The 25460-nt window shown below is 44.4% G+C and overlaps 1 protein-coding gene and 1 non-coding gene across 5 annotated transcripts in view; both read left to right on the top strand.

The window, feature by feature from the left end:
- Mfhas1 (malignant fibrous histiocytoma amplified sequence 1) overlaps positions 1-15625 on the top strand; it is an 85803-nt gene extending 70178 nt beyond the window's left edge. The window contains exons 2-4 of one of the 4 annotated variants that reach the window (XM_040731723.1): positions 757-883; positions 8052-8161; positions 13054-15625. In XM_040731723.1, coding sequence (XP_040587657.1) covers positions 757-883; positions 8052-8079 — 155 coding nt within the window. In that variant the 3' untranslated portion in view covers positions 8080-8161; positions 13054-15625. Of the gene's footprint in view, positions 1-756; positions 888-8051; positions 8162-13053 lie in introns of those variants that run through there. The other 3 variants (XM_040731722.1, XM_040731724.1, XM_040731726.1) reach the window with 3 other exon arrangements.
- Positions 15626-24447: 8822 nt separating this feature from the next.
- On the top strand, positions 24448-24630 carry LOC121134190. The gene has a single exon (XR_005871231.1). It is a non-coding gene; the product is annotated as a U2 spliceosomal RNA (small nuclear RNA).
- The last annotated feature ends 830 nt before the right edge of the window (positions 24631-25460 follow it).

Below are 25460 nucleotides of genomic sequence, written 5' to 3'. Positions count from 1 at the left end.
ACAGAAGGAGGAAGGACAGGGCACCCAGATGAGAGACCTGCCAGGAAGAAGCTAAGGACTGAAAGTTGCTGCTCCTCCTGAAGAGCTGATGATCTCAAGGCAGAGAGATGACGTGCAGGTGTGCCCGGTGTCCGATTTCCTTTAGGTACTGAGTTAATCCATTAAGTTAATCACCTGTGTCTATAGGCCCCGTCAGTCATGTGATAATACCGTGTGCTTTTGACTCGGCACTCAGGAAATCCCCTTGCTCAAGGAGGCTGGACTGTGGTCCTGCTATTTACCTTGTTAACACCTTGAGCCTGCCGCATGTCCAGATCATTTGCACAGAGCTTTGTTGCTAGCCTGCTAGCTCAGCCGAAGCCCCGTATACCCAAATCTCAATTACGAGCCTCTCATTGGCGGCCCTGCCTGGCTGGCATGAAGATCTCAGGTGTCGGAATGAAAAGAAAGGCGACCGTGGCAGGTGCCTTCCTTTGCTGGAGGGCACACCTCACTACTGCTGTCATCACATAAGAGCCCTCTCCATGGTGATGTGCTAAGCATCAAGGCCGCTGAAACTAGAGCCCTGCAGGCCAGCCGTGCTAGCTACACATTGGTTCTCTGTCTCCATGTCTACAGACCGTCACTGATTTCCTTCCTACTGGCATCTGTCTCCCTTCCCCCTTTTGAAAGGGCTGCGGTTTTCTGTGTGAACGAGTCCCATTTTTCTTTTGGGGGGCCTGTTTCCTAATGGGTTTTCCTCTCTCTTCTTTGCAGGGGAGTTGCTGAGTCAGCCCAGGCCAGAAGGGGTAGCAGAGATCATCTGCCCCAAGAACGGCAGCGAGCGAGTGAATGTGGCCTTGGTTTACCCACCTACACCAACTGTGATCAGCCCCTGTTCCAAGTGAGTTCCCAAGTCCAACCAGTCCCTTGTTGCAGATTCTGGCTCTATAGTTCAACCGTGTGTACAAAAAACCTTAAAAAGTCCTGAGGGCAGAGGCACTTCAAGCAGCAAAATAGAAACTTGTTTTGCCTGCCTTTGTGTGATGTTTGACTTTGCTGATGAAGTCAACAATTTTTTTAGAAAGTGTCTCAGATGTATAATTTATAAACCAGAGTCTACTCATTTAAAATGTACATATAGTTCATTGGTTTTTAGTCTGTTTTCTGGTATATACAACCAAAAAAATATACCCCCCCCCAATAGCATTACTACAGAGCTTTGTTGAAAAGCCTCTAGGGTCCACCTGAGCCTCATCCTTGTCCCAAGAGGGAGTTCTTAACTGTCATTGCAGAATTAAGTGGGTTTTACTTCAAAGAACAGCAAGGGGCCATTAAATCTGAAAAGCCTGCAGAAAATCTATAATGATGTGATTTTGCAGGGGGTATCTCATTCTCTAATCAAGCCCAGAAAAGCAAAGACTGTCGGCTGGCTACAACCTACTCCCCAAATGGACTGACAGGGAATGCACGTGTACAAATATTCACATAGAATATATGCTGTATTGTCTATAGAAGACACATCCTATTGGCTCGAGGGGTTTATTTACATGTTTTAGTCATACTAGAAACCAAAGGGGCTGCTTTTAAACTGAGACGAAATGACTATAAGATGGTAAATCAGCAACCACAGACCTTCCTGGGTTGAAGCGCGTCGTCTTGGTGATAGCTCCAGTCACTTACCGGCCCCTGGCCATAGTCACACAGCATCCTGGTTTGTTGGTCATATAGTGTGCCTCCCCTCCCTACACATACACACAATGGACAAAGGTTTATAAGGCAATTCAAAGTTTGCACTTGAGTACTGTGGCCTCTCTGTCATCCAGTCCAGTAGGTAGGAGGACAAAACCAGGCTTTCTTCACCAGGAACTTGCTGTCTGGTCACATGCCGGGGCTCTGTGGGAGGAGTGTCACCCAGGCAAGAGCAGCTCTCCTCCTGTCTCGTGCTTCCTGTACAGCCAGGTCTCCATGGTGTTGCAGTACATCAGCAGTAGAAGGCAAAGCCCCATTTCCTGCAAACGGGCCAAGCCTATGCAGTGTAGCTGTGCTGGAAACTAGCCCCAAGCACCCATGGGAAATACCTCTCTAACACTAGGTTCAGGGAGCTATATTATCTGGAATGCACCCAGAATCAGCACCCCTAGCGTGACCCTAGGAAACTGAGACTTTGAGGTTCTTCTCCAGTACCATAGTGCAATCACACAAAGGATGCCTCATTTGCTCGCATCTTCCCCGCCCTGAACATATCATAACCCAGGCATTTGTCAGCCCTGCAGTTTCTTTGAGCCTGTGCCTACTGCTCCTTGCCTTTCAGATACACCAGGGCAGGGATGAAGAGTGTTATAGAAGCAGCGGGGTGCAGGACACAATATACTTTGTAGTGATGTAAATGTCCCTGAGCCACCAGAGACACTACTCTCTAGTTTTCGCATGGATCCATGCTATTTAATGGACAACATAGATACAGAAGTTAAATATCGGCTTGTGCCAGACGCCCTGGTGGCACAGAGCCAGAGTTATCAAGCCAGGCCCATGGGTGGCTCTGTGTTCTACCACAGAAAGACCCCATTTACCAGTCTGGGGGTAAAAAACATGTTGTCAGCCTCTCCTTGACAGTTTATTGAATCTAAATGAACAACCAGCTTTCAATTTGGTTATCATCAGAATGGCCATTGACTTAGACCTCACTAGTTGCTAGAGAGAAGTACCCCTGGGGACTGAACCTCTGTTGATGTAGCAAATATTAGTGTCTTGGCAGTTCTCAGCTCTAGATGAAGGACTGTTCCCTAACTATGAAAGCTTTGCATCTTTGGCAAGACTATTTTTTTTTTTTAAGTATGGAGACCAGGACCAGCATCCACAACCCACAGCCATGAGCCCTAAACAAAAGCAGACATGCAGGCGAGGCCAAGCCCACTGGAAGTTCTGAAGCATGATTGACAGTGTGTCCAACACCACTGATAGCAGTCAAAGGGGTAGCCACTGAGTCACATGGCTTTGGCCCAGGCTGAGGCTTGGTATTCCAGCATGGCCAGCAGTCCAAGACTGAGCACTGCCCTTGCAGCCCCAGGCAGCTAACTTAAGTAACTCACAACAAAGTGGTATCTCCCTCTAGAGCAGCTCATAAAATGTAGGCAGATGGGCAAGGCTGGACTTTTCCTCAGCAGGCACACGTGTCGAATGCCCAGGAAAGTAGCTAGGTGTGCATCTTTGAAGACCCTGAAGTCACTGGGTCGTTTCTAAGGTATGCTTGTTGGACTTTTAACTCCGTGATTCAGCTACCCCACTAATGATGGCCTCTCAGCCAGGTGTCCTTCGTTTTCCTTGTGGACCTTTGTAAAGTCAGCCCCAAAGCAGAACATGGTACATGCATGGTGTTGTCAGCCACTCCTGTCCCTCCATTCTTGGCTAGAATGAGACTCTTCTCAGTGTTCATGTCAAGAAAGGACAAAGAGTCCCAGGACATATGTTCATTATTATGTTGGGACAACAGGTGCTAACCAGAACAGTTCCAGATACCAGAATCAACCCCTGCTCTCTGTCCTTGATTTCAATCTTTTAATGCTTTGAAGAACTCTCTCCAAGCCATTATTTGCCCCGTTTCCTCTTTCCTTGGGTATCAGAGACTTGACATTTAATGTACTGCCCTAGCCATATGTGAAATAGTGATACAGTAGAGTTCATAAACAAAAAGGAATCAATGGTGGTTATTTAGTACTTCCTTATAAATCCCAAACTTTGCTGTTTCTCACTGAAAATGTTTCCACGACTCTGCATCTGAGTGTCATTACATTAAGAGTGCCAACTGCTCTTGGGTAGGATCCAGGATTGATTCCCAGTACCCATATGGGATGGCTCACAACAGCTATAACTCCAGCTCTCGGGACTCCTCTGGCCTTTGCACCTGTACTCATCGCACACGCGCGCGCACACACGCACGCACGCACACACACACACACACACACCACATATACACTAATTAAAAATTTAAAAATCAAGAATTTTCCAGTATTTTCACCTATGAAAGAGAGGTGGATAGTAAGGAATAAATAGATTTTGGGGTTGGGGGTTTGTAGTAGGTCTTCACTGAGGGCTCATTCTCCATAGGACTTACAGCTGTGAGTTGTCTAGGTGGTAGGTGGTTGAGGCCCTTCCCAGCATTCCATTGAGAAGAGGTTTCAGGAGTGGATGAAACGCTGTTTCTCCTCCTGCCCTTCTTGCTCCAGAGGGGAAACAGGTACCTAGAGGCATCTTGTGCACTTTGCTAACCTCGTCAACTGTGAGCTATTTCTGCCCTTTGGAAGTATGATTGCAAAGGATCCCTTTACAGTCATGGGGTCATGATTGTGGTCACATCTTGGGATGCCCATGCATCTAACAGCAGGGTTGCTCAAAAACAAAACAAATAAGCAACAACAAAAACCTTCCTCGATGGTTCTAAAACCCCATTGATGTCTAATTCACACAGTGTTTGATGAATCTCCGTTAAGTGGCGTGACTTCTCCACTCCTCACCACTATCTTATTCTTAAGCATCCCCATCACCCTAAGGAGAAATCTAGTGCTAATTGTCATTACTGTGTCTAAGCTAATGTGGCACCTCATTTGTGCAGCCAGTGTTTTTAGTGTCGTTTTCCAGAATGTTTTTGGGGACTGATGTGTTGGTGTTAAGCAAATTCTTAAGTTTGAAATAAGTTCTCCTAATTCCTCTGTTACTGGCACGGTTCATCCCAACTGGAATGAAGTAAGTGACTTGCACCATGTGTCACCTGCAGCCCCTTGTTTCCTGGGTGATGAAGGAGAGGTAGAGTGGCTTGGAGGGAGGTGAGGAGCTTTCTTCAGAACTTCCTAGTTGTAGCCTCTTGACAGTTCAGCATCCAAGCATGCCACCCCATCTATGTGAGGGATGTGCAACCCCCTTGGGGATTGTAACAAAGCCCCACTTCTCTTGGACACCAGAATCAGAAGATACTCAAGTCCTTGTATAAAATGGCATGAGCTGAGCCTGTGGTACTTGCCTGTAATCCTGTTGAGTTCCAGAGCATCCTGAGCTACATACCGAGACCCTTTCTTGGAAAATAAATTAGCTTGTTAATTAAATAAAATTTGTATGCACTTTCTGCATACCCTTCTGCATACTTTAAATCATCTCTAGATTACCTTGACACTTGTCATGATAAGAGAAAGTGTATGGCCAGGACAGATGCATGGTTCCACGCACTGGTGTTTCCAATCTGCAGTTGGTTAAACCTGAGGATGCAGAGTCTCAAGATGGAGATGGGTGGGAGGAGGCTGACTGGACTCTCGCTGAGAAGAGTAGAGAGAAAATAGAAGGTGGATTCTTTTTTTACACCTAAACAATACCTTTATTACCTTTTGATAATTTCATATGGACATATATCTTGATTATCCCTCTTTCCTCCCCCTAGATGTTTGATGCTCAGATCCATTCCCCAACTCCTCCCCACTTCATGCCCTGTTGTTTGCTTTAAATAATCTACTAAATCTACTTCATGTTGTTCATATAATCATAGGTGTGGAGGCCATTTGCTAGGACCACACCCTTAAAGAAAACTGACTCTTCTTGCAGAAGCTGTCAGCTGTCAACAGGTCCTCAGCTAAGGGTGGAAGAATGAATTTAATGGGAGTTACCCGACACAGGGGATAATGTTCTTCCCAGAAGCTGTAGGATACCAAAGAAAAAGCGTAGTGCCAGATGAAGGATAACCTCCCCTTGAGTTGTTGGTTGAAGTGTCTTGATGATGCCCTAAAACAATGCAGGCTATTGCCATTTGCTCTTGGCTACTTACCTGAACTTGATGTTATCACCCAATGGTGAAAATAGCATATATTTGGATCACAGGATGTGAAAAACTCAAGTTGGTACTAATCAGGAAGCTTCTTCCTGCTGGCCAGCTTTCATGGTACCAGAAGGTTCTGTGTAGGAGGGAGTCATCAACAGTCCTACCCACCAATAAACTCTGTGAACTACAATTAGCTACCAGCATGACAGAATAGGTTCTTGGGTGCATCAGCGGCACAACTATGTAGGGGACAACCAACTCTTTTCTGATTAGATTTAAGGCCGACTCCACAGGATGAAACCCTAATCTGGTATTATAAGTCTGGCCAAGAACCCATGGCTGGGGAGCTCACTGGCCCTAAGCCTACGACTGCTGTTTTGTAAATAGACATAGTAGGAAGCTACACTTTAAATTCATAAATTCATACCTCTATACCTATAGATTGTTGTAGCCCTCAGACCTCCTCAGAGAAGTATCTCAATGTGGTAGATGACAGTTAATGCAGAAACTCACATCTGGTCAAGATTCAGAGGGTAAACGTCTGCTGAGTGATCTGCTACAAGTGGGACTCATCTATCACACTCCTCCCCATGGTGCTTAGATGCTTAGGGACCATTGTGGAAAGGGGTCAGAGTAATTGTAAGAGCGCCAGAGATTGGGGAGAACCAGAGCAAAAACACGGGGGGGGGGGTGAGTTAGGTTTGAGATGCTTATCTTAGCTCTGCCTTCTATTGTTACCTTCTGGACAAGAGAGGGTCTCTGCACTCAAGAACTCACAATTGCTGAAGTTGCCTACACAAGATCAAGCTGGTCAACATTCTAGAATCTGTTACATTTTTGTTTTGTGAATCCCTAGCTCTGTGCAGTCTCTCTGCAGGTTGAAACTCTTAATGTTCTGGTCTGCCTGCACGTGTGTGGGTGAGCTTCGGGGCAAATGGCAGATGGCTGCCCACACTTCACTTTCAGGTGTCCTGAACCTGAAAATTGTTTTCTTTTTCTTTCCAAAGAAATTCTGCCCAGTGTCCCTCCTCCACTAACTACACAGCATGAACTCTGTTATAAACTGACTGCTAACCCCAACTTGGCTACTGATTTCCCTGTGATGACCAGAAGGAATTGAGCAGGCTAGCCCACAAACAAACACAAAGCCAAAGCACTTTACCTCCCAGCATGCTGGCACACTACCCGTGTTCTTCCGCGTGGTTCCCTTAGTGGGCGGACCCTGGCACATGCAGGATGTAAATGTCTAATTTGTATTTCTTAATAGTTGACCTTTCTCCTGTGGTGCTGTCTTGTCTGTGTGCTCCATCAGCTGAGAAGAGGTGGAAGTTCATAGAGAACAAAGAAGTTAGTTCTGGGGGACTGGCAGGTGGCTCAGAGGTTAAGAGCACTGGCTGCCCTTTGAGAGGTGCTGAGTTCCATTCCCAGCAACCAATGGTGGCTCACAACCATCTGTAATGAGATCTGGTGCCCTCTTCTGATGGGCAGGCATGCATGCTGGCAGAACACTGCATACATAATGAATAAATGTTAAAAAAAGAGAGACATTAGTGGATTTTGGTAGATGGCATGTTAATAGAATTAACAAAAAATGTTCTTTCTGGCTTAAAGATGTTGAGCTAAGCATTTGTACTTCAGACTGCATTAATAGAGGACAGAGGTGAGATGCACATTTTCAAACTCTCTTGTTGTTGTTTTGAAGAACCTCGATGGTTGCCTATGCACAGCAGGGTTCACATTCCAGCAAGAGCCCCACCAGATACCAGTTTCTTGCTACTCTAACTGTTCTAAAAAGCACAATGATTGTCTCACTCAGGAAATTCTGCAGTGACGTTGTTATGACAGAAGCATATTTAAGACACACTGAAATACCCTTTTGTATATATAATTAGGGTAAAGACTGTGGCCTTTATCTCACCAAATAATTAGACAAAAAATCCAAAGTCTCCCCAGATTAGTTAATAAGGATTTGAAAACATATTTCAAGGAGAAATGGAATGATCTGTATTTGGCTTGATCACAGTAGACCATATTCATTGACCACAAAGTTTTAAAACAGACCTGGGGGTCTGGTATTTACAGTTAAGTGTGGAGGTTGCCTGTCTGGAGGTAACCCCATCGACTTGATTTATTTATATTGTCTTTGGCTAAGAGGGACTAGTCCATTGCCTGGCTGCCTTTTCTGGCTGGGAGGAATTGTGTTTCTTGAATCATGGAGTCTCCCATCATCCAGCCACATTGATCCTGGAATTCTCCCCTCTCTGCTTAGGTATCTTCATACTTTCTTGGACAATTAAGTGGAAAGGATAGTGCTTCTTTCCCTCTGCTACCATTTTTACTGTACCCAATCTGTGACTTTAGGAGCACCAAGCTTTAAGGGTAAGTCTCTGGGAATCACAGAGTCCCCTGAACGGGTACGGGCCCCAAGAACCTGGAGAACTTCAAGAGGAGATGGGCTGGGTTGGGAGTGAAGAGAATCCACAGGGCAGAGCATCCAACACACTTTACACTTTACTTGTGTAGAGTCATTGATGCTTGGGATGGAGAAATAGCAAAATGCTTGATCCTTCACTTAACTTGTGACAGTATGATGAGTCAGTAATCGTAGATCCATGTTGGAAAAAAATGTGTGTGTGTTTTTTAAGTTACCATAGTGTACAGACTATAACACCAGGAAGAGGGCAAGTTGGTTAACACCTCATGTAACTTTGTAAAAACAATGTTTATTTTCTCAAGGTTGTTTGAACTCTGGGGTTTCACTGCACTAGTTTGAACCTCCCCCATCTCTCTCCCCTTCCCCCCTCCCTCTCCCCTCCCCCTCCTCCCTTCCCCTCCCTCCTTTCTTTCTTTCTTTTTTTAAATTTTTTACATTTAAATTAGAAACATGAATGCTTTGCATGTCAATCCCTGCTCCCTCTCCCACCCCTCCTCCCTTGTCCCTCCATCAGCCCCCCAACCCCCCACCCAATCCCCACATCATTCCCCAGGGAGGGTGAGGCCCTCCTTGGGGGATCTCCAAAGTCTGTCATTTCATTCAGGGCAGGACCTAGGCCCTCCCCCATGTGTCCAGGCCGAGAGAACATCCCTCTATTTGGAATGGGCTCCCAAAGATCATTCATAAACCATGGTAAACACTGATCTACTACCCAAGGCCCTAGTGATTTCTGTGGCCTCCTCACTGGCACTACATTCATGTAGTCTGGATCAGTCCCCTGTTGGCTTCTCAGCCATCAGTCTGGGATTCAAGAGCTCCCCCTTATCCGGTCAGCTGTCTTTGTGGGTTTCACCAGCATGGTCTTGACCCCTTTGCTCATCACTCCTCCATCTCTGTCACTAGATTCCAGTAGTGCAGTTCAGTTACTTTTAGACAGTCTTGCTGTATAGTCCAGACTAGTCTATGATTTGCCATCTTCCTGCCTATGTCTCCTGAGTACTTGGATTACCAGCATGGACCACCCAGCCTGAGTATCTGCTGTTTGTTAGTACTGTGATGTTAGACATCTGTAAAATGCATATTATGGAGGTACTTATTTCATGAGGTTATCTCATGAGACAGGCAATTTCAAATACAGCATTTAATATGATTACATAGAGCAAATATATGCTCAATAAATATACCTACTATTGTTTCTACTAGGAGTATATGTGGCATACACTGGACAGCCTAGACACTAAAAACTATAAACAAAATGTTTCTACCATGTGGATAGGGTACTATGGTAAAATTTACCCACTGGCTTATCTAGACCCTTATTAATTAAAGGGTCTGCCTGTAGAAGGGTAATGTGTATGCTGGATATCTAAATGAGAACAGGGCCTTCCCTTCCCCATTGCCAAGGGGCAATAAATGAAAATTTATTTATTGAGTGTCCTCAGTGCCTACACCTATTCTCATAAAAAGGAGGTGTTGGTGTCCTGTGCTGTCCTTCATATTGTAGTCACTAACACCTATAACACCTGGACAAAATCCTTTGGAGTAAAGGTCCCTGACACACTGACTTCACAGAGACCTGTGTCCTACCCAACAGTGTTTCCCCTCCAACCCCAGCTACTGAGTGCCCAGGTCTGCCATTTGCCTCCCCATCCAAGACTTCTGTGGTCTTCTCACAGGTGCTCCCATTTTAAAACGCTGTGTGTTCCCACTCTGAAGAATAATAAGTCCAACAGACCAGCAGATGGCTGACACTGCGGAGAAAGGGCAAGCCACACAGGGGAGCCCAGGCTTGCTTGTGGGACAGAGGCAGGGGGAACTATGGGCAACAGCCTGGATGGCCAAGGCAAGGCTGGCATGTAAGTTTAGGATCGGCTTGTGTGGATTCAGAAGCTGTTGCTGGTTATCTGTTATCAGACTCCGGATGGATTAGGGCAGGGCAGTGAGCCAGGGTGTGAAAGCCAATAAAGGAAGTGGGTGGGATCTGAGTTGTGACCTGGCTAGTTTGGGTGTGGAAGACAGTACCAGCAGGCAAGTTCATCATGGTCTCTAGGAAATAGATTCCTCCAGGGGCACCAGTCACACTGGGATCAATGCCCTCTACACATATCTCAAAACACAGAAAGTGAAAGATAACAATTGATACATACTATGACTTCACTTTCAGCCTAGACAGCTAAATATTTTGAGCTGTCATTTCTTTTTGCATCCGGAGTTGCGGCAGGTGTTCTAACCTGGGAAGAGTCTAGATACAAGTCCTAGTAGAGCCTTCTCAACTCCTCACCTCCTGATCCGGTATCCTATCTGGCAGCCTGTGGGCTTGATTGCAGAGGACTGAATCCACTCCCTTCTTCTCTCAGAATGCTCCATTTCTCCATTTCTGTCCCAGGCGATGATGGGGTTTTGTGCCTGTCTGTCCAAGCTAGAAAACTGTCAACTTCAATGGCTACCATCTATTCACCAAGATTCCTATCATTGGGACTCAAACTATCCAGTCTTCATGTCCTTTACACTAATATTTTTTAAGAAGATTAATTTCTTTTATGCATATGTGTGTTATACCTGCATGTATGTCTGTATACTGCATGTGTGTCTGGTTCCCTCACAGGCCAAAAGAAGATATTGGATTCCCTAGAACTGGAGTTACAGACAGCTGTGAGCCACCAGGGTCTTCTGGAAGAGCAGCTAAGGCTTTCAATTACTGAGATAGCTCTTTCCAGCCCCTTCTCCAATATTTATCTTTTAATGTCAATGCCTGCCACATATCTCCCTTTTCAAAAGTCCTAAATAACTTCCTGATCATTTCTGGCTCAAGTTCAAAATCCCTGGCATGGCTCACAAGACTCCTCACAGTCAGACCTTGAAGGTGACTAATTGAGATGGAAAAGCGGTGAGATAGAGAAGGTTGGAGATTTGCTGGATGGAAAGTGTGACTGCTGTGTCCCAGTCCCTTTGTCATGATACAGTGCCCTGACCAAAGCAGCTTAGGGGACAAAGGGTTTAAACTGTGGCTCATGGTTCAAGAGACAGTTCGTCCTAAAGGGGACATGAATGTAGCAAGATCTCAAAGCAGATGGTCAGCAGAGTCCACAGTCAAGAAACAGAAAGCTTGGCGGGGCGGGGGTGGCACACACTTTTAATCCCAGCACTCGGGAGGCAGAGGCAGCCTTGGCCAGCCTGGTCTATAGAGCAAGTTCCAGGATAGCCGGAGCTACACAGAGAAACCCTGTCTCAAAAAACCAACCCCCCCCCCAAAGGAAAGGAAGGAAGGAAGGAGGGAGGGAGGGAGGGAGGGAGGGAGGGAGGGAAGGAAGGAAGGAAGGAAGGAAGGAAGGAAGGAAGGAAGGAAGCAGTAAGTGCTATTCAGTTCTCTACTTAAACTGACCAGAATCCCAGCCAGGGAGTGGTTCCACCCACAGTGGGTGGGTCCCCCCTCAGTTAATGTAATCAAGATAATCTCCTCCAGGCCCTTCCCTCTGGTGATTCTAGATTCTGCCAAGTTGACAGTTAACAGGAACCATCACAATGTGGGAAATGTTACAAGTGGAATGTTCCCTGCAGCAGCCTTGGTTAGGTGACCCTGTGATTCGCAGCCTTACATGTGGCTCAGGGGAGCAGACAGCAGACTGTCTGCCTTTCTGGAAGTTCATTACAGTCACTGAGGGAAAATAGTTGCTGCCCCGTGAACCGAGAGCTGGCAACCATACCGCTCCGTTAACTGCCTGAGCGAGACATGTGTTTTTACGTGGCCATTCCCTTCCAGTTAGATGTATCATATTCTTACTGGAATTTGAGACCGTTTTAAAACCTTCCCTGCCAGGAGTTTATTATATTACTAGGTTTTCAAACATTTTCTTATGACTAAGTGCCAAAGAAATGTGAACCTCTCTTATACCCACCAAGCACACGTTGGAGCCTTGCTTGTCTTGTAACAAAGCTTAGCTATATCCTCACCCTTGGGCATCTCATCCCAGGACCTGGTGGGATTGGTAAAATATGGAGAAACTGAGCAGCGCTGTACTACAAGAGAAAGTGCTTCATTGGTATGTGAGTCATAAAGCAAAGGCTATTGATATGAAGATTGATTAAGCTTCTTGTATGGGCTGGAAGGGCATGGTAGATGGATATTGAGTTACCAGCCTCTGTGAAATAAAGCAGCATGGAGAGAGATGGAGGGGCAAACAGACCATACCCCCTTTGCTTTCTTTGTATATCAGTGGGTGTCATTAAAACCCTTAGAACATCCGTGGCGTAGCATGGTAGAAAGCCAGAATAAAAGCTGTAGCTATCTGGCCTTCCCCCTCTGTTGTTTCGATCAAATGCCACTGCTCAGTTGACTGAGAATGCAGCCATGTTTCCGTTCCACACTCAAACACCCTGGACTTCAGCTGACACCCTTGCTTGTAGCACTCGAAGTAAAAGCATGCTCAGCAGCGGTAGACAGCTACACTCAGGTTGAGGCAAGCATTTCTTGGCCTGGGGCAGGGTATTTATGTGTCCATGTGTGTTTACTGAGGAAGCAAGGCTGTGTTTAGAGTCCGTGTTTGTTCATTACGAAGCTAGTTCATCTATAATGTTCCAGCCAGGTAAGTGGGCATAGCCATTAGTGTTGGGCCCCCCTTTATGCCTGACCTGTGCTTAGCATCACAAACAACATTTGACTAATCTTCCTGCTAAAGGGACTGCTTGCTTGGTGAGTCATCAGGAGCCTGACGTCTCCATGATCACAGAGAATTCTAGAAGGAGACTGGAAATCTGTGCAAACTCATTTTTGTTATCACGACCTCTCCTTCTAATTGAGACTGCTCTTTTCTGTCTTTTTGCCTTCTCATCCATGTAGGAAGAACGTTGGTGAAAAGCACAGAAACCAGTGACATTCGTGGCTGTGGAATTTCCATGGAGTAAACAGAGCATGGGAACTGACTGGGACATCTCTTGCCCCTGGCGAGCCTGCTGTGCTCCCAAGCGCCTTTGGGGCCCAGGGTGAAACCACCGCACCAGGTGCCTGCAGAGGACCTTTGGAGGGGAGGGAGGGGCTGGGAAGATGGGAGCCAACATGGAGCAAATGTTTCACAACCTGAACCTCAGAACTGTGATCCTCCAGGGAGAGAGCTACTTGAAGAAAAGAAAAAAAATGTTGAATGGCTTCTCAGGGATTTTGTTTTCCATGTACACATAAGCCATAGTTCCAGTCCGGGTGGCAGTGTTACGAGCACTCAGATTTCAGTTCTGTTCAATGTGAAGGAGGGATCGACCGACGTTCATCGCTGTTCCGTCACTAGTGTAAAATATGTATATGTTAATCTTTATTTTTATAATATGCAAATACATTTAAATTTATACAGTTGGACGCTTCTAGCATTAGTTAACACTGGGTGCAATATTCTGCATGAGAACTGTGCCAAGATGGGGCTGGTGTCTTCTTTTAGTGTCAGACTTTTTGTTCGTCACCCTTTAGCCCGTCTTCTCAACTGAAAAGGCAAAGGAAAGCTAACCTCTTCCTGTTAGTCCATGGGTGGATTCAGTTCTTAGAGCTCTAATAATCACCAAGAACATTCAGCCCATCTTTCCATCACACCCCCCTGCCTGTTAGTCACTGGGCAAGGGGTTAGAATGAATCTCTTCTCTCCCTACACATCACCACTGCTAGGGGCAGAGGGAGGCATTCCTAGGGGCCAAACGGAGTGAGGAATCTGTGAAAGCCAGAATCTTGGAACAATTTAAGATAATCTGAGGTCAATTCTCAGTCATGCAGCAATTCTACTGTTCTGTGCCCTTTCCCCCTGGAGCAGTGTGGTGATTTAGCAGAACCCTGTGTGAACTTCCACATGGGCCTGTGAACGGTCAGGTAGGACCATACTTTCACAGAACTCCATCCCTCATGGGCTCTTTTTCATTCAGAACCACTTGGAGGACATCTGCTACCAAGAGCTAGTAAGTCCCTTGTTTTGAAATCTCTGGGAGGTAAACACTTAAAAACAATCCCCACAAACAGCATAAGCTGCAGTAGTGACACATTCTCTGCAGATCCTGAGGGGGTCTGTTTACCCCGGCCTCCTCAAGTGTTGACAGGAAGCGTGTAAAACTAACTGTTCCCCACAAGAAAAGTGAGTCAGCTGGCCCTACTCTAAAGCTTGTTTGTGAAGTATTGACTCTTGGAATGCCAAGCACTCGCAGTCACCACAAATCTTTAGGAGAAATGCAAGCAGGTGTTTGCATCATGGGAAATTACCAATCAATTTGTGTAGAATCTGTTCCGTTGACTTTCCTGCCCCCCCCAACCCGTCCCACAAAGGCGGTTTCTTGGAAATCAAAATTGAGTGGCAATCCTCTCTTTTTGTGTTTTGAATACTTGACTATGACAAATCCAGTTTGAGATTTCCTTTTTCCTTTTAGAACAGGATGGATCAGAATTTGGTTGATCTTTTTTGTCACAGTTCTCAATGTGTGTGTGTGTGTGTGTGTGTGTGTGTGTGTGTGTGCACGCGCGCGCGTAAGTGTAAACTGAAGGGTTAATGTTTTGTTGCTTTACGGACCACTGAATTATTTGGGCAATAGTTTTGTTTTGTTTTTTTAAGTTGGCACCAGTCAGCTCTGAAACTGTCAAGTCCAGAGACTGACCAGTCTTATACTATCATACATGACTTTGGGCTTACTCCCCAGAGGGTCATATTAAATAAAAATAAGGCTCCTTGGGGGAGTATACCCTGCAAATGGTTGCTATTTTCATAAACACAAAAGCCCATATTCCGAATATCTGCTACTTTTTGACAAGTGATGTTTGTGTTATCATCTGAACCCTAGAGAAGCAGTGTAGTTGAGGGAGCCTTGGTTGTCACATGTGTTACCGCCAGGGTCGACTTGGTCAGAGGGTCATGTGCCTGAAGAAGCTCCAGCAAAGCCTGAGAACTTGCCTCAGTGTCAGGGGAGGGTTGGAGACACAGAAGCCACTCCGATCAAGAGGAATTTCAGCATCGACACAGGCAATTCTGTTTCCTCCTTTCAACACCTGGGAAGACTCAGAAACTAGCCGCTGAGGGGTCGTCCACTAAGCACAAGAGGTATCGTTCTACCCAAGGAACCCCTTGCCTGTCAAATGCTCTCCAAGTTTGTTATGGTTCCTATTCCTACAACTATAGTGGTTATCCCAACCACTTCCTGGGATTGTAAAAGTGCTGCCAGAATAAATGTTTTCCCCCTTCTAAGGAAAAAAAAAAGACAGTGCTCACATTTGACACGTGCACTGGACTCTTTTGAATGAATAACGAGGAAGGGCTTGATGCGATTCCAATGGAGTGTGTGTTTTTCATGCTGCGGTCTGTGAATTGTAGTTGTGGTTTCCCGGTTCATTGTCCTAACAGGGCAAAAATTTAAAAAAAAATCAATAAAAATACAATGAAATGTTTAAACCACTTGGCACCTCCAGAGTTTAATTATTTCTAGGTTGGGTTGGTTTTTGTTTTCAATGTTATTAGTTAAAAGGAGTAACAGTTTTCTATTTCTAGCTCAAATGTGAGCTATGGGAAGCAGGGTTAACTGTTTTCATCTGTTTGGGGCTTAGATCCCCAAAGGGGGCAAAAAGAGCCACTGTTTTAATTTTGTTTTCATTCCATGTACTTTACTTATTTTGGCATGTATGTGGGCATATGTGTGCCACAGCACACATGTAGAAATCAAAGGGAAACTTGGGAGATATTCACTCCATCTACCATCTAGGGCCCAGGGACCAAACTCAGATGGGCAGGATTGGTACTGGGTGCCTTCACCCACTGAGCCGTCTCCCTTGCCCAAGTCTTTCTTAAGAATCTGATCCTGGAGCACTGGTGCTGTCTTTGGGGACCGGGACCTGAACCCAGAGCATAGCACATACCAGGAAAACACTCTACTGCTCAACCACATCTCAAGCCCAAAACCATCTGTCCATTAAGTGAGTTTCTTTTTTGCCATCATGACCCATTATGCTTCTAAATTTTAGTTTATTGGCTTGTGATTGATTTGAAGGTTCCCATCCCCTGTTCTTCCCTTATAAGGCTCATCACAGGAACCATAGCTTGAAACTACTGTTTAGGAACACTCTGGAAGGCTGACATTACAGCTCCCTTAGGGTCAGTCCAGAAGCATTGGTTCCCCTGTTTGTTTGCTTGTTTGTTTTAAAGTAGATTAAGAAGGGGTGGGAAAATGCATGAATATTAGACAGGCCACAAGCCCCATGCACAGAGGACCTGGGACATAGAAACAGGACCAGCTCAGATGAAAATGCTGAAAAAGTTCCGAAAAGGAAGGTGAAGCTATTGTACCCTGGTTCAAATATACCTCTATAGTGAAGCATTTGAAACCACCTGAGATGGAGCAACAGGTAAGCGTCAGGCAGAATGGCTCGCCCTGAATAGCTCGCCCTGACTGCTGAGCCCAGATAAGTTCTGACACCCATCACCCATCCCTGCTGCTGCCTGCCTGCTTCAGCTCCAGAGAGCAGAGTTTGAACATATGTCAACAATTTACCCTTGGATGTTATCAAGACACTTCTGAGTTCTCTTCAGCTTGCTCAGCAGGCCACACAGCAAAGTAGGTGTCAGTGGTGACAGACATGCATTAGTCCTCACAGTTATTGGTCCCTCTGAGGGCTGTTTCCCCTATCTCAGTGAGAGCTTTCTGAAGTAGGTACCAACTTTATAGAACTCCAAAGCATCCTACATACCAAATACAAGGAGACAATGCCTGCTGAATCCCAGTGCCAAGGGTACCTATGCCATGACTGCTTATGTCACCCAGTGTGGTAGGCAATGAGGGGACCTGCTATTGTGCTGTGTGGAAAGGGGCTGTGTGTGTGTGTGTGTGTGTGTGTGTGTGTGTGTGTGTGTGTGTGTGTGCGTGTCTGGGGTGGAAGTGGAGGAGGGGGTTTAAAGGGGTTTTAGAAGATAAAAGAAGTTACCTGGGCTAGACATTATGAGAAACTGCACCTGGTAATAGGACCCCATGTAACTATTTGTAGACTCTTTCAGGAAAGAAAAGTCTTTTGTTTTTCTTTACAAGCAATACTTTTTAGTGAAGTGGAGATCATACTAAAACCTGAAAAGCCTTGAATCGGCAGACAACACCCCAAGACCAAGTTCTCAGCACAAAGATGTATTTGCCCCAGAGGGATAAATGGCAAGGAATAAGGAACAAAGACAGGAGACAGAGGACAAGGGAGAAGGAACAGGAGAGAGGGGGAGGAGTGTTTGCCCCCTGAGGGACAAAGGACTGCTTCTAGAAAGAGAGGACACAGAGGTGGCCCACAGGCTATCGGCAGTTTATGAAGGGAAACCGGTGTTAGGATGAGGTGTTTAACTTTGATCGGACAGATTGGTTAGGGTAGCCAAAGGGGACTTTTGATTGCTGGACTTCAATACTTTGATAGCTGGACCTTGGTGATCAGCCTTGGTGACTGCTTTAGGAATGTGATCCAGGCAGAGGCAATGGGGGAGAAGGCTAGAGTCATGTTTGCCATGCTGAGGCTTGCTAGATCCCTGCAGAACCTGAGTGTGTGTGCCAGAACTGGTCTTTGGAACCTCTGATTTCCTCCGTGCTCCACAATGGGCTTCAAGGTCTAGACACTTTAAGAAATGTTGTGTTTAAGCAAATCTGTCTTTGCTGCTGGCCTCTGAGAACCTTCTAGACACAGTTACAAAACATCAGTCTTTATAGGCCAGAACGTGCACGTTTTTTGAGTGTGGAAGGAAGCCTTCTAAAATGCTGTGTGGTCATGGTCTGTGTCCCTCAACCATCTCTGGAGGAATGAAATTAATAGAATGAATAAGAGTTAGAAAGGGGGGTTATCATACTGACTTACACAACAGGGTCTAGGTAGTCCAAATGTCTGTCTGCACACTGGAGGGTCAGGAAACCTGACCCGGGACTAGTCTACAAAGCTGGGTGTGTTCACAGCCCCTCTCTGGTGCTGAAGGCTGGTTTCCTGGGAAATTACTGGTCTCTGGTTCACACTTAGAAGGCAGAAGAATCCAGATTATGGTGTCAGTGAGGGATAAACATACTCATGAGGACGAAGCCATGACAGGCAAGTAAGCAGTGTAGCTTTTTGTTGGAACTTCTCCGCATCAATGCTGCTGCTGGAAGGTGCCCACAGTGTGCGGGGAGGGGGAAGGGGCTTCCTTCGGTAATCCCTCCTGAAAATGGCCTCAGAGACCTGACCAGAGGTGTGTCTCTTAGTTGGTTCTGAATCTGATCAAGTGGACAAAATTAACGGTCACATACCCCCAAGGGCTGTGTTTCTAAAGTGTGGCGGATTCAGCGATAACCTGAGTGGGTTTGATTGTAGTCCCTTCTCTCTTCATATGTGTACATGAATGGGACTGTTAAGAGGTTGGCCTCCAGGCTGCCTCTCATTTCTGCTTCCGCCATCTGTCATGATGCACCTTAGTTTTCTTGTATAAAAAGAAAAAGGAACTGTTTATATCATATAGACACTAAGATTATTAAATAAGATGCTATATGTAAAGTACTTGTGACAGTAAATGCAAATAAAGGACACTCACTTTTATTCCCTTGCATCGTTCTCTGTTACTGCATAGGGAATAGGCCCCTAGCACAGAACCCTTCACAGTATCTAAGCAGAATTTTCGACAAGTTTTTGTTTCCTTTATATTGGCCAGTTAGCTATTTCCACTAATAATCAAACAGTTTTGTTTAAAAATAGTGCATTAAATATATACTCTAAGCTGGTGCCAAGGATTGAACCTAGATCATCATACCTGCTAAGCAAGTATTCCACCAGAAACACTTCAGTATAAACTAGAAAGAAAAAGGTATATGGATGAGTACAGATAATACACAAGTATCGGGAAAGTGTGCATGATTTCCAAAGTTGTGGAACTGCTGTGTGCTAGCTGTGGATAGCACAAGAGCTGAGTAGTGGAGGCCACTGGTCTGAGAAATTTGTCCTGATTTCACACAGCTCGCAGAAAGTCCAGGCGGTTTGCCTGCTCATGTCTAAGGGACCCCAAAAGCTTTCAGAGATAGCTATTTCTTCCAGCTTAAAGATTACAACAGAAAGATTCCTTAAAATAAAAAAGATTACAACAGAAAGATTCCTTAAAATAACATCCCACAAGTGTACTGTAAAATTACTTTCCTAAGCTCAAATTTTAAGGTGTGTTAAGCATCTTTAAATCCTGTTTTAGCAGAGACAACGATACTTGTAATTCTGAAAATGGGAGGGTATTTGATTTGTGAAAATGAACATTTTTTTAAAGGAGGACATCCTAAGCATATGCCATTTCTCTGAAAGTTTTGCTGAAGTGAGGCTGAAAAACAGCTCACCATAGACTCATTAGACATGAAAACGAAACCTTGGTAATTGATTCTGAGAGATGGGATGGAACAAATTGCTTGGATTTGTTTTATGTTCAGTGATTGAGGAATCACAAGATGAAATTAAGCGGCATTCTGGCCTCCCTGCATACATGGGTACATACATGCCTATGTATTTTCCCAGACTGTGTGATGTCCTCGGAATTGACCATGCAATGCTTTGTGCCTCCTCCATGAACAGCTGAGTTGGACTACCCAGATGGCAGAGGACATTCTTGCTAGCACATTAGGGTGACAAAGGAAAACCTATTTTCAAAGAAAAGGCAAAAACAGCCACTTAGATCTTCAGAAATTTTCCAAAGGGCGTAGGGCATCTGGAGAAACATTTGTTCCAGAAATGTAGGTTAGATTTCCTCCCTAGCCGCATGGTTTTCATCCTTGGATTCCACAGTGAAGCCTGTTAGAAAATCAAGTATAGTGACACTGATGGGCTCATTTCTCATCACTACTCTCTAAACAATGTGGCGTAACAGCTGTTTATAGAGCAGGTACGTAGCTTCAAGTGTGAGTAATCTAGAGGTGATTTCAAGTATGTGGGGGGGGGCAGACAGGTTGTTTGCAAATACTAAGCTGTTTTACATAAGGCTTATACAAGTTAGCATGCTCAAGAAGTTATGGTTTTGATTTTCAAAAAGAACCTTGGAACTCTTCCCCAGTAAACTGAAGTGTCCTTGTATTAAGTATTGTTAAAACTGATCAGTTTTGATAGTAATTGAGAATACTGTGACCTTTGTCATACCTGCCCCATATCCTCACTCCATTTATAACTGCATTCTGGAAGGCTGGGAAATTGACTTGTGACTTTACCTTTCGTTTATCCTGCTTTGGACCAAGAATGAAAGTTTTCTAAAATGTTCCATTGGTGCTGATTATATTGCTTACATTGCTCCGAGGCAAAGGGACCCAGTTTGGAGGTAAGAACCGGTAACAAATAGACTAATGATTTTTTATTTTTTTTTTCCAAAGAAAAGACCTGGACAGGTAGCTTCACTGACGGTATGTACCAAATATTACAAGAACTATGTGCTGACTAGTTTATGCCAACTTGACACAAGCTAGAGTTGTCTGAAAGGAAGGAACCTCAATTGAGAAAATGCCTCCATTAGATCTGGCTGTAAGGTGTTTTCTTAATTAGTGATTGATGGGGGAGGGCCCAGCCCATTGTGGGTGGGACCATCCTTGGGCAGGTGATCCTGTGTTCTATAAGAAGGCAGGTTGCTTAAGCCTTGAGGAGCAAGAGAGTAAGCAGCACTTCCCGTGGCCTCTGTTTAGCTCCTGCCTCTAGGTTCCTACCCTCTTTAAGCTCCTGCCCTTACTTCCTTCTGTGATGAACAGTGCTGTGGAAGTGTAAACCAAACCAACCCTTTCCTCCCCAAGATGGTGTTTCATCACAACAATAGAAATGCAAACTAAGACAAACTATTACAATCCTCAGTTTCTTACAAACTGCTGTGTTGGAAAACAACAACAACAAAACAAGCAAACAAAAAAACCAACGCAGACTGTATTTCTCTTTTATTCTCATTCCACAAAGGTCAGCACAGATTTCCATGGCTTCAATATATCAAGGATCATTCTTCCCACCAAGAAGCAGACAATCTCTTTTTCAGAGTGTCTAATGGGTACCTCCCTATTCAACTAAAGTCCACCACTTCCTACCTGGGCAGCACCAAACCCCTCAGATTAGGACTGGTGCCATCACAAGCCCTGGGTAGTTTTCCTTGTGCTTCAGACCACAAGCTATAAGTTAGGGTTCCGAGTGTTAGCACCTTCGAGAGCAAACTCCTCTCCTCACGGACTGTCAAATTGTCCTTTCCTTCATCTTTAGCTAAAATTTTGTGACATGAGCTGAGCATGGCCAGTGGCATTCCTGCCCACCATTTTAACCTTTAGAATTTTTTTCCTGCAATATATTTTGATAGTATTCTTTCCCTTCCCTCAGCTTCTCCAAGATCATCCCTCCACTCCCTATCCACCCCACTCCATGCTCTTTCTCTCTCTTAAAGAAAAAAAAAACATAGAATCTGCTTTTTGTTGGCTAAGTCCTGAGCATGAAGTCTTTCTTGAAATATGGATGATATGCCCAGTATCACTCCATTGAAGCAAACTAATTTTCCCATTTTCAACAGTCATCAATTAGAAATATATTTTTGGTTAGGGCTGGGACTCTGTACCCACTTTCTCTTCTCTGTCCTGGAAATTTGTCTGGCTTGAACTTGTATAGGTTTGGTGCATGCTGCCACAACGACTGTGAATTCATATGTTGGGTCTAGAAAACACTATTACCTTGGAATCTTCCATCACCTCTGTAACTTATGATCTTTCCACCCCTTGTTCTGCATAATTCTGAGCCTTGAGAGGAGGGCTGGGATAAAGACAGCTCATTTAGGACTGAGTGCTTCCAAGTTTCTCATTCCCTGCACATTGTCAGCTGTGAGGATCTGTGTGAATTACCACCTACTGCATGAAAAAGCTTCTCTGATTAGAGTTGAGCATGGCACTGATCTATGGGTATGGCAATATGTAATTAGGAACATTTTATTGCTATGTTCATTTAGCAGAATAATGGGTTTTCCCCTAGGGCTCATGACCTATCTAATCTCAGGTTCTTGACCTCATTAACAGTGTTGCATATGGGTTCCATCTCATGGAGCCAGCTTTCAATCCAATTTTAAAAGGTGATTGGTTAATCCCATAACATTTGTACCACTATTTCACCAGTGGGTTTAACTTATAGGTAGGTCACTTGTGTAGTTGGAATGGTCTGTAGCTCTGTAAGACTGGTGATAACTTTTATTCTCTGTTAGATGTATAATACTTTCAAGCACTTCACTAGGGGTGAAGCCTCTAGTTGGGCACCAACTCAATTACTCCATGATAACATGTCATCAGCAGTGGGGTCTTACCATCAGGTTCTAAATGGTAACTATTAGCATTGACGATAGCTTGTTAAGTTTGGGAGTTTCCATGGAATCCCTTTGGCCAATGACTGAACAAATGTAATTCATTTCTGGTACTGGTGATTTTTATTTGATAGTATATGATGTCTAGTTGGGCATCATCTCCCCCTTATATGATAACTCCATTTAAATTACTTTTACATGTGCATATATTCTTAGGACTCTTTTACAAGAGTAGAAACACCTGATCTATGACCTTGAGCTAAGTGTGCCCATAAATATGTCTATCTTTCCTTCTTAAATTAGACCTTAAACTGAGCGTGCTCAGAAGGGTACCCACTAGTAAATCACTCCTCTCCGTGAATATGAATAGGCTACCTGATTAATACCCCCATACTTCCTTAGTTCAAGGAAGAGCATTGCTTTAGAAGTGACTTTCACAGTCTCTATATTTCTACAATGGACATAGTTTTCTCTGCCTTTTATGACTTAGCTGTCCTTGTTTTGGCTTTATTCTGTTTGAGGCTGAGAATCTATCACACTCAGTTTCACTATCACTTTGAGTTCAATTAATTTACTGACGTCTCCCATGGTAAGGAAAACACACAGAGATGATTTTCTTTTAAAATTATTTTCATTTACTAGTATTGCTTTACTATCAGTGTGTATGTGTGTGTCTGTGTGTGTTTATGTACATGTATGTGGGTCCAGGTGTAGGATATCCCTTGTCTTAATTAGGATTACTCTCCCTGTGATGAAACACCATGACCAACTCAACTTGGAGAGGAAAGGGTTTATTCAGTGTGTGTTTCCACACCACAGTTCATCATCAAAGGAAGTGAGAACAGGAGGAGCTCAAAAGAACAAGATCCTGGAGGGAGGATCTGAGGTAGAGGCTGTATGCAGAGGGGTACTGCTTACTAGCTTGTTCAGCCTGCTTTCTTATAGAACCCAGGGCTGGCAGGCCAGGGATGGCACCACCCACAATGGGCTGGGCCCTCCCTCATCAACACTAAATAAGAAAATGCCCCACAGGCTTGCCTACAGCCGCATCTTACAGGCTCCCTCCTCTCTGATGACTCTAGCTTATGTCAAGTGGACATAAAACTAGCCAGTGTACCCCTGAAGCTAGAGTTATAGGCAATTGTGAGCTAAACAACATGAGTGTTGGGAACTAACTTAGGTCCTCTGCTAGAGTACTATGTGTTCTTAACCACTGAGCCATATCTCTAGCTCCAACATATTGATTTTTTAAAGAGTACTACAACGATACATGTGAAACAACACATGGCAGAATAGGTACTGAGTTTCTGTGTGCTCTCTTCGAGTCTCAGCTTCTTAGAACCTTTATGTATTTAGCTATCTGGAAACCTACTGAGTCCTGTTGTTTTCTGGGTCCTGTTCTGTCTTCTGGGGGTACTATTAAGACTTCATTGCACAGGAATCATTGTATTATCCAGTGTCGATAGCTTGGGTGAGGGAACCCAGAAAAGCCTGTCTACTTCAGTATTCCTGACCTCTCTTATATAGGTGAATTTAAGAAGAGTTGTTACCTCTCTCAATCCTGTACTGCTTAGGTTGCCTCCCCTGGAATGGAGGCAGGAATTTATAACCTGCTATCACCAACAGTAGGTTATAGAATTACTTAGAGCCAGCACCACAACAGAAGAAGTTCAGAGTTTTCATTGTGTGCTTTAGAGAACAGAAGCTCTCTCTCTCTCTCTCTCTCTCTCTCTCTCTCTCTCTCTCTCTCTGTCTGTCTGTCTGTCTGTCTCACACAGACCATAACACATATGTACATGTATACCATAATATCACATCTCCACAGCTCTCTAACTCAAAATCCTAAAGAATTTGGATGTGACTAGAAAACCTAATTCAACAACATGTACGATTAATCTATATTTGACCAAATTACGTTTATCACAGAATACACAGGCAGCTTACGTTTGAAATTAGTTACTATCCCATTTCAGCCCCTTGGCTAAGATCAAGCGTAATATCTGTTATTATTGATCTAAGTTCAGGTACATCCTCACTTGAACACAATATATTAAATGGCTTTGGGGCACAGAACAGTGAAATTGCTCACTTCATTCTACACATTCACCTGATACTCCAGAGCCTCCAGGAGTGATGCGACCTCTGAGAAGACTTTAGAAATCAATGCATGTATCAGTGGATGTCTTAGTTAGGGTTTCCATTGCTGTCAAGAAACACCATGACTATGACAATTCTTATAAAGGAAAAAAACCTAACTGGGGCCATCTTACAGTTCAGAAGTTTAGTACATTATCATTATGGTGTGTGGCGTGCAGGCAGACATGGTGCTGGAGAAGGATCTGAGAGTTCTGCATCTTCATCCGCACGCAACAGCTGCAGTCTGTATCCACACTGGTTGTAGCTTGAGCATAGGAGACCTCAAAGCCCACCCCTGCAGTGACACACTTCCTCCAACAAAGCCACACCCACTCCAACAAAGCCACACCTCCTAGTAGTGCCACAGCGGGATAAAACAAAAACATGATTATCACAGTAAATTTCAAAATCAGATAACAGTCCGCAGGTTATGTAAAAACAAATGAAAATCTTTTATTCTGTTTGGGGGCGGGGAGCAAATATCACTACAAAATTATACCAATAAAGCAAATAAAATACATTTCATCTGCAATCAAACAAATGTTTTTAATGACCTCAGCAAAGTAGTAGGAGACAAAATCACATAAAAATCATCAGTGAGCATTTCAAAAATTAAATTATGAAAAGTACATTTTTCTATAGCATTCCTGCCATCTTTTGAGTATGAAATGTCCTCATAGGCTCAGAGGAGGCTGTTGAGGAGATATTGTGGACTATTATTTAAAGATGTGTTACATTTGCTTATGCTGTTGAATTTTGTTTAATGGTGTAAAGATGTGTTGCATTCTTTTATGTTGCATCTGTTTAACTTTGTGAAACTGTGAGTCTTTGCCTGTCT

The sequence above is a fragment of the Mesocricetus auratus genome, unplaced genomic scaffold (assembly GCF_017639785.1).
Source record: "Mesocricetus auratus isolate SY011 unplaced genomic scaffold, BCM_Maur_2.0 Super-Scaffold_100026, whole genome shotgun sequence".
NCBI lineage: Eukaryota > Metazoa > Chordata > Mammalia > Rodentia > Cricetidae > Mesocricetus > Mesocricetus auratus.
The sequence above is the reverse complement of the archived record's forward strand: the minus strand, read 5'-3'. Positions and strand labels throughout refer to the sequence as shown.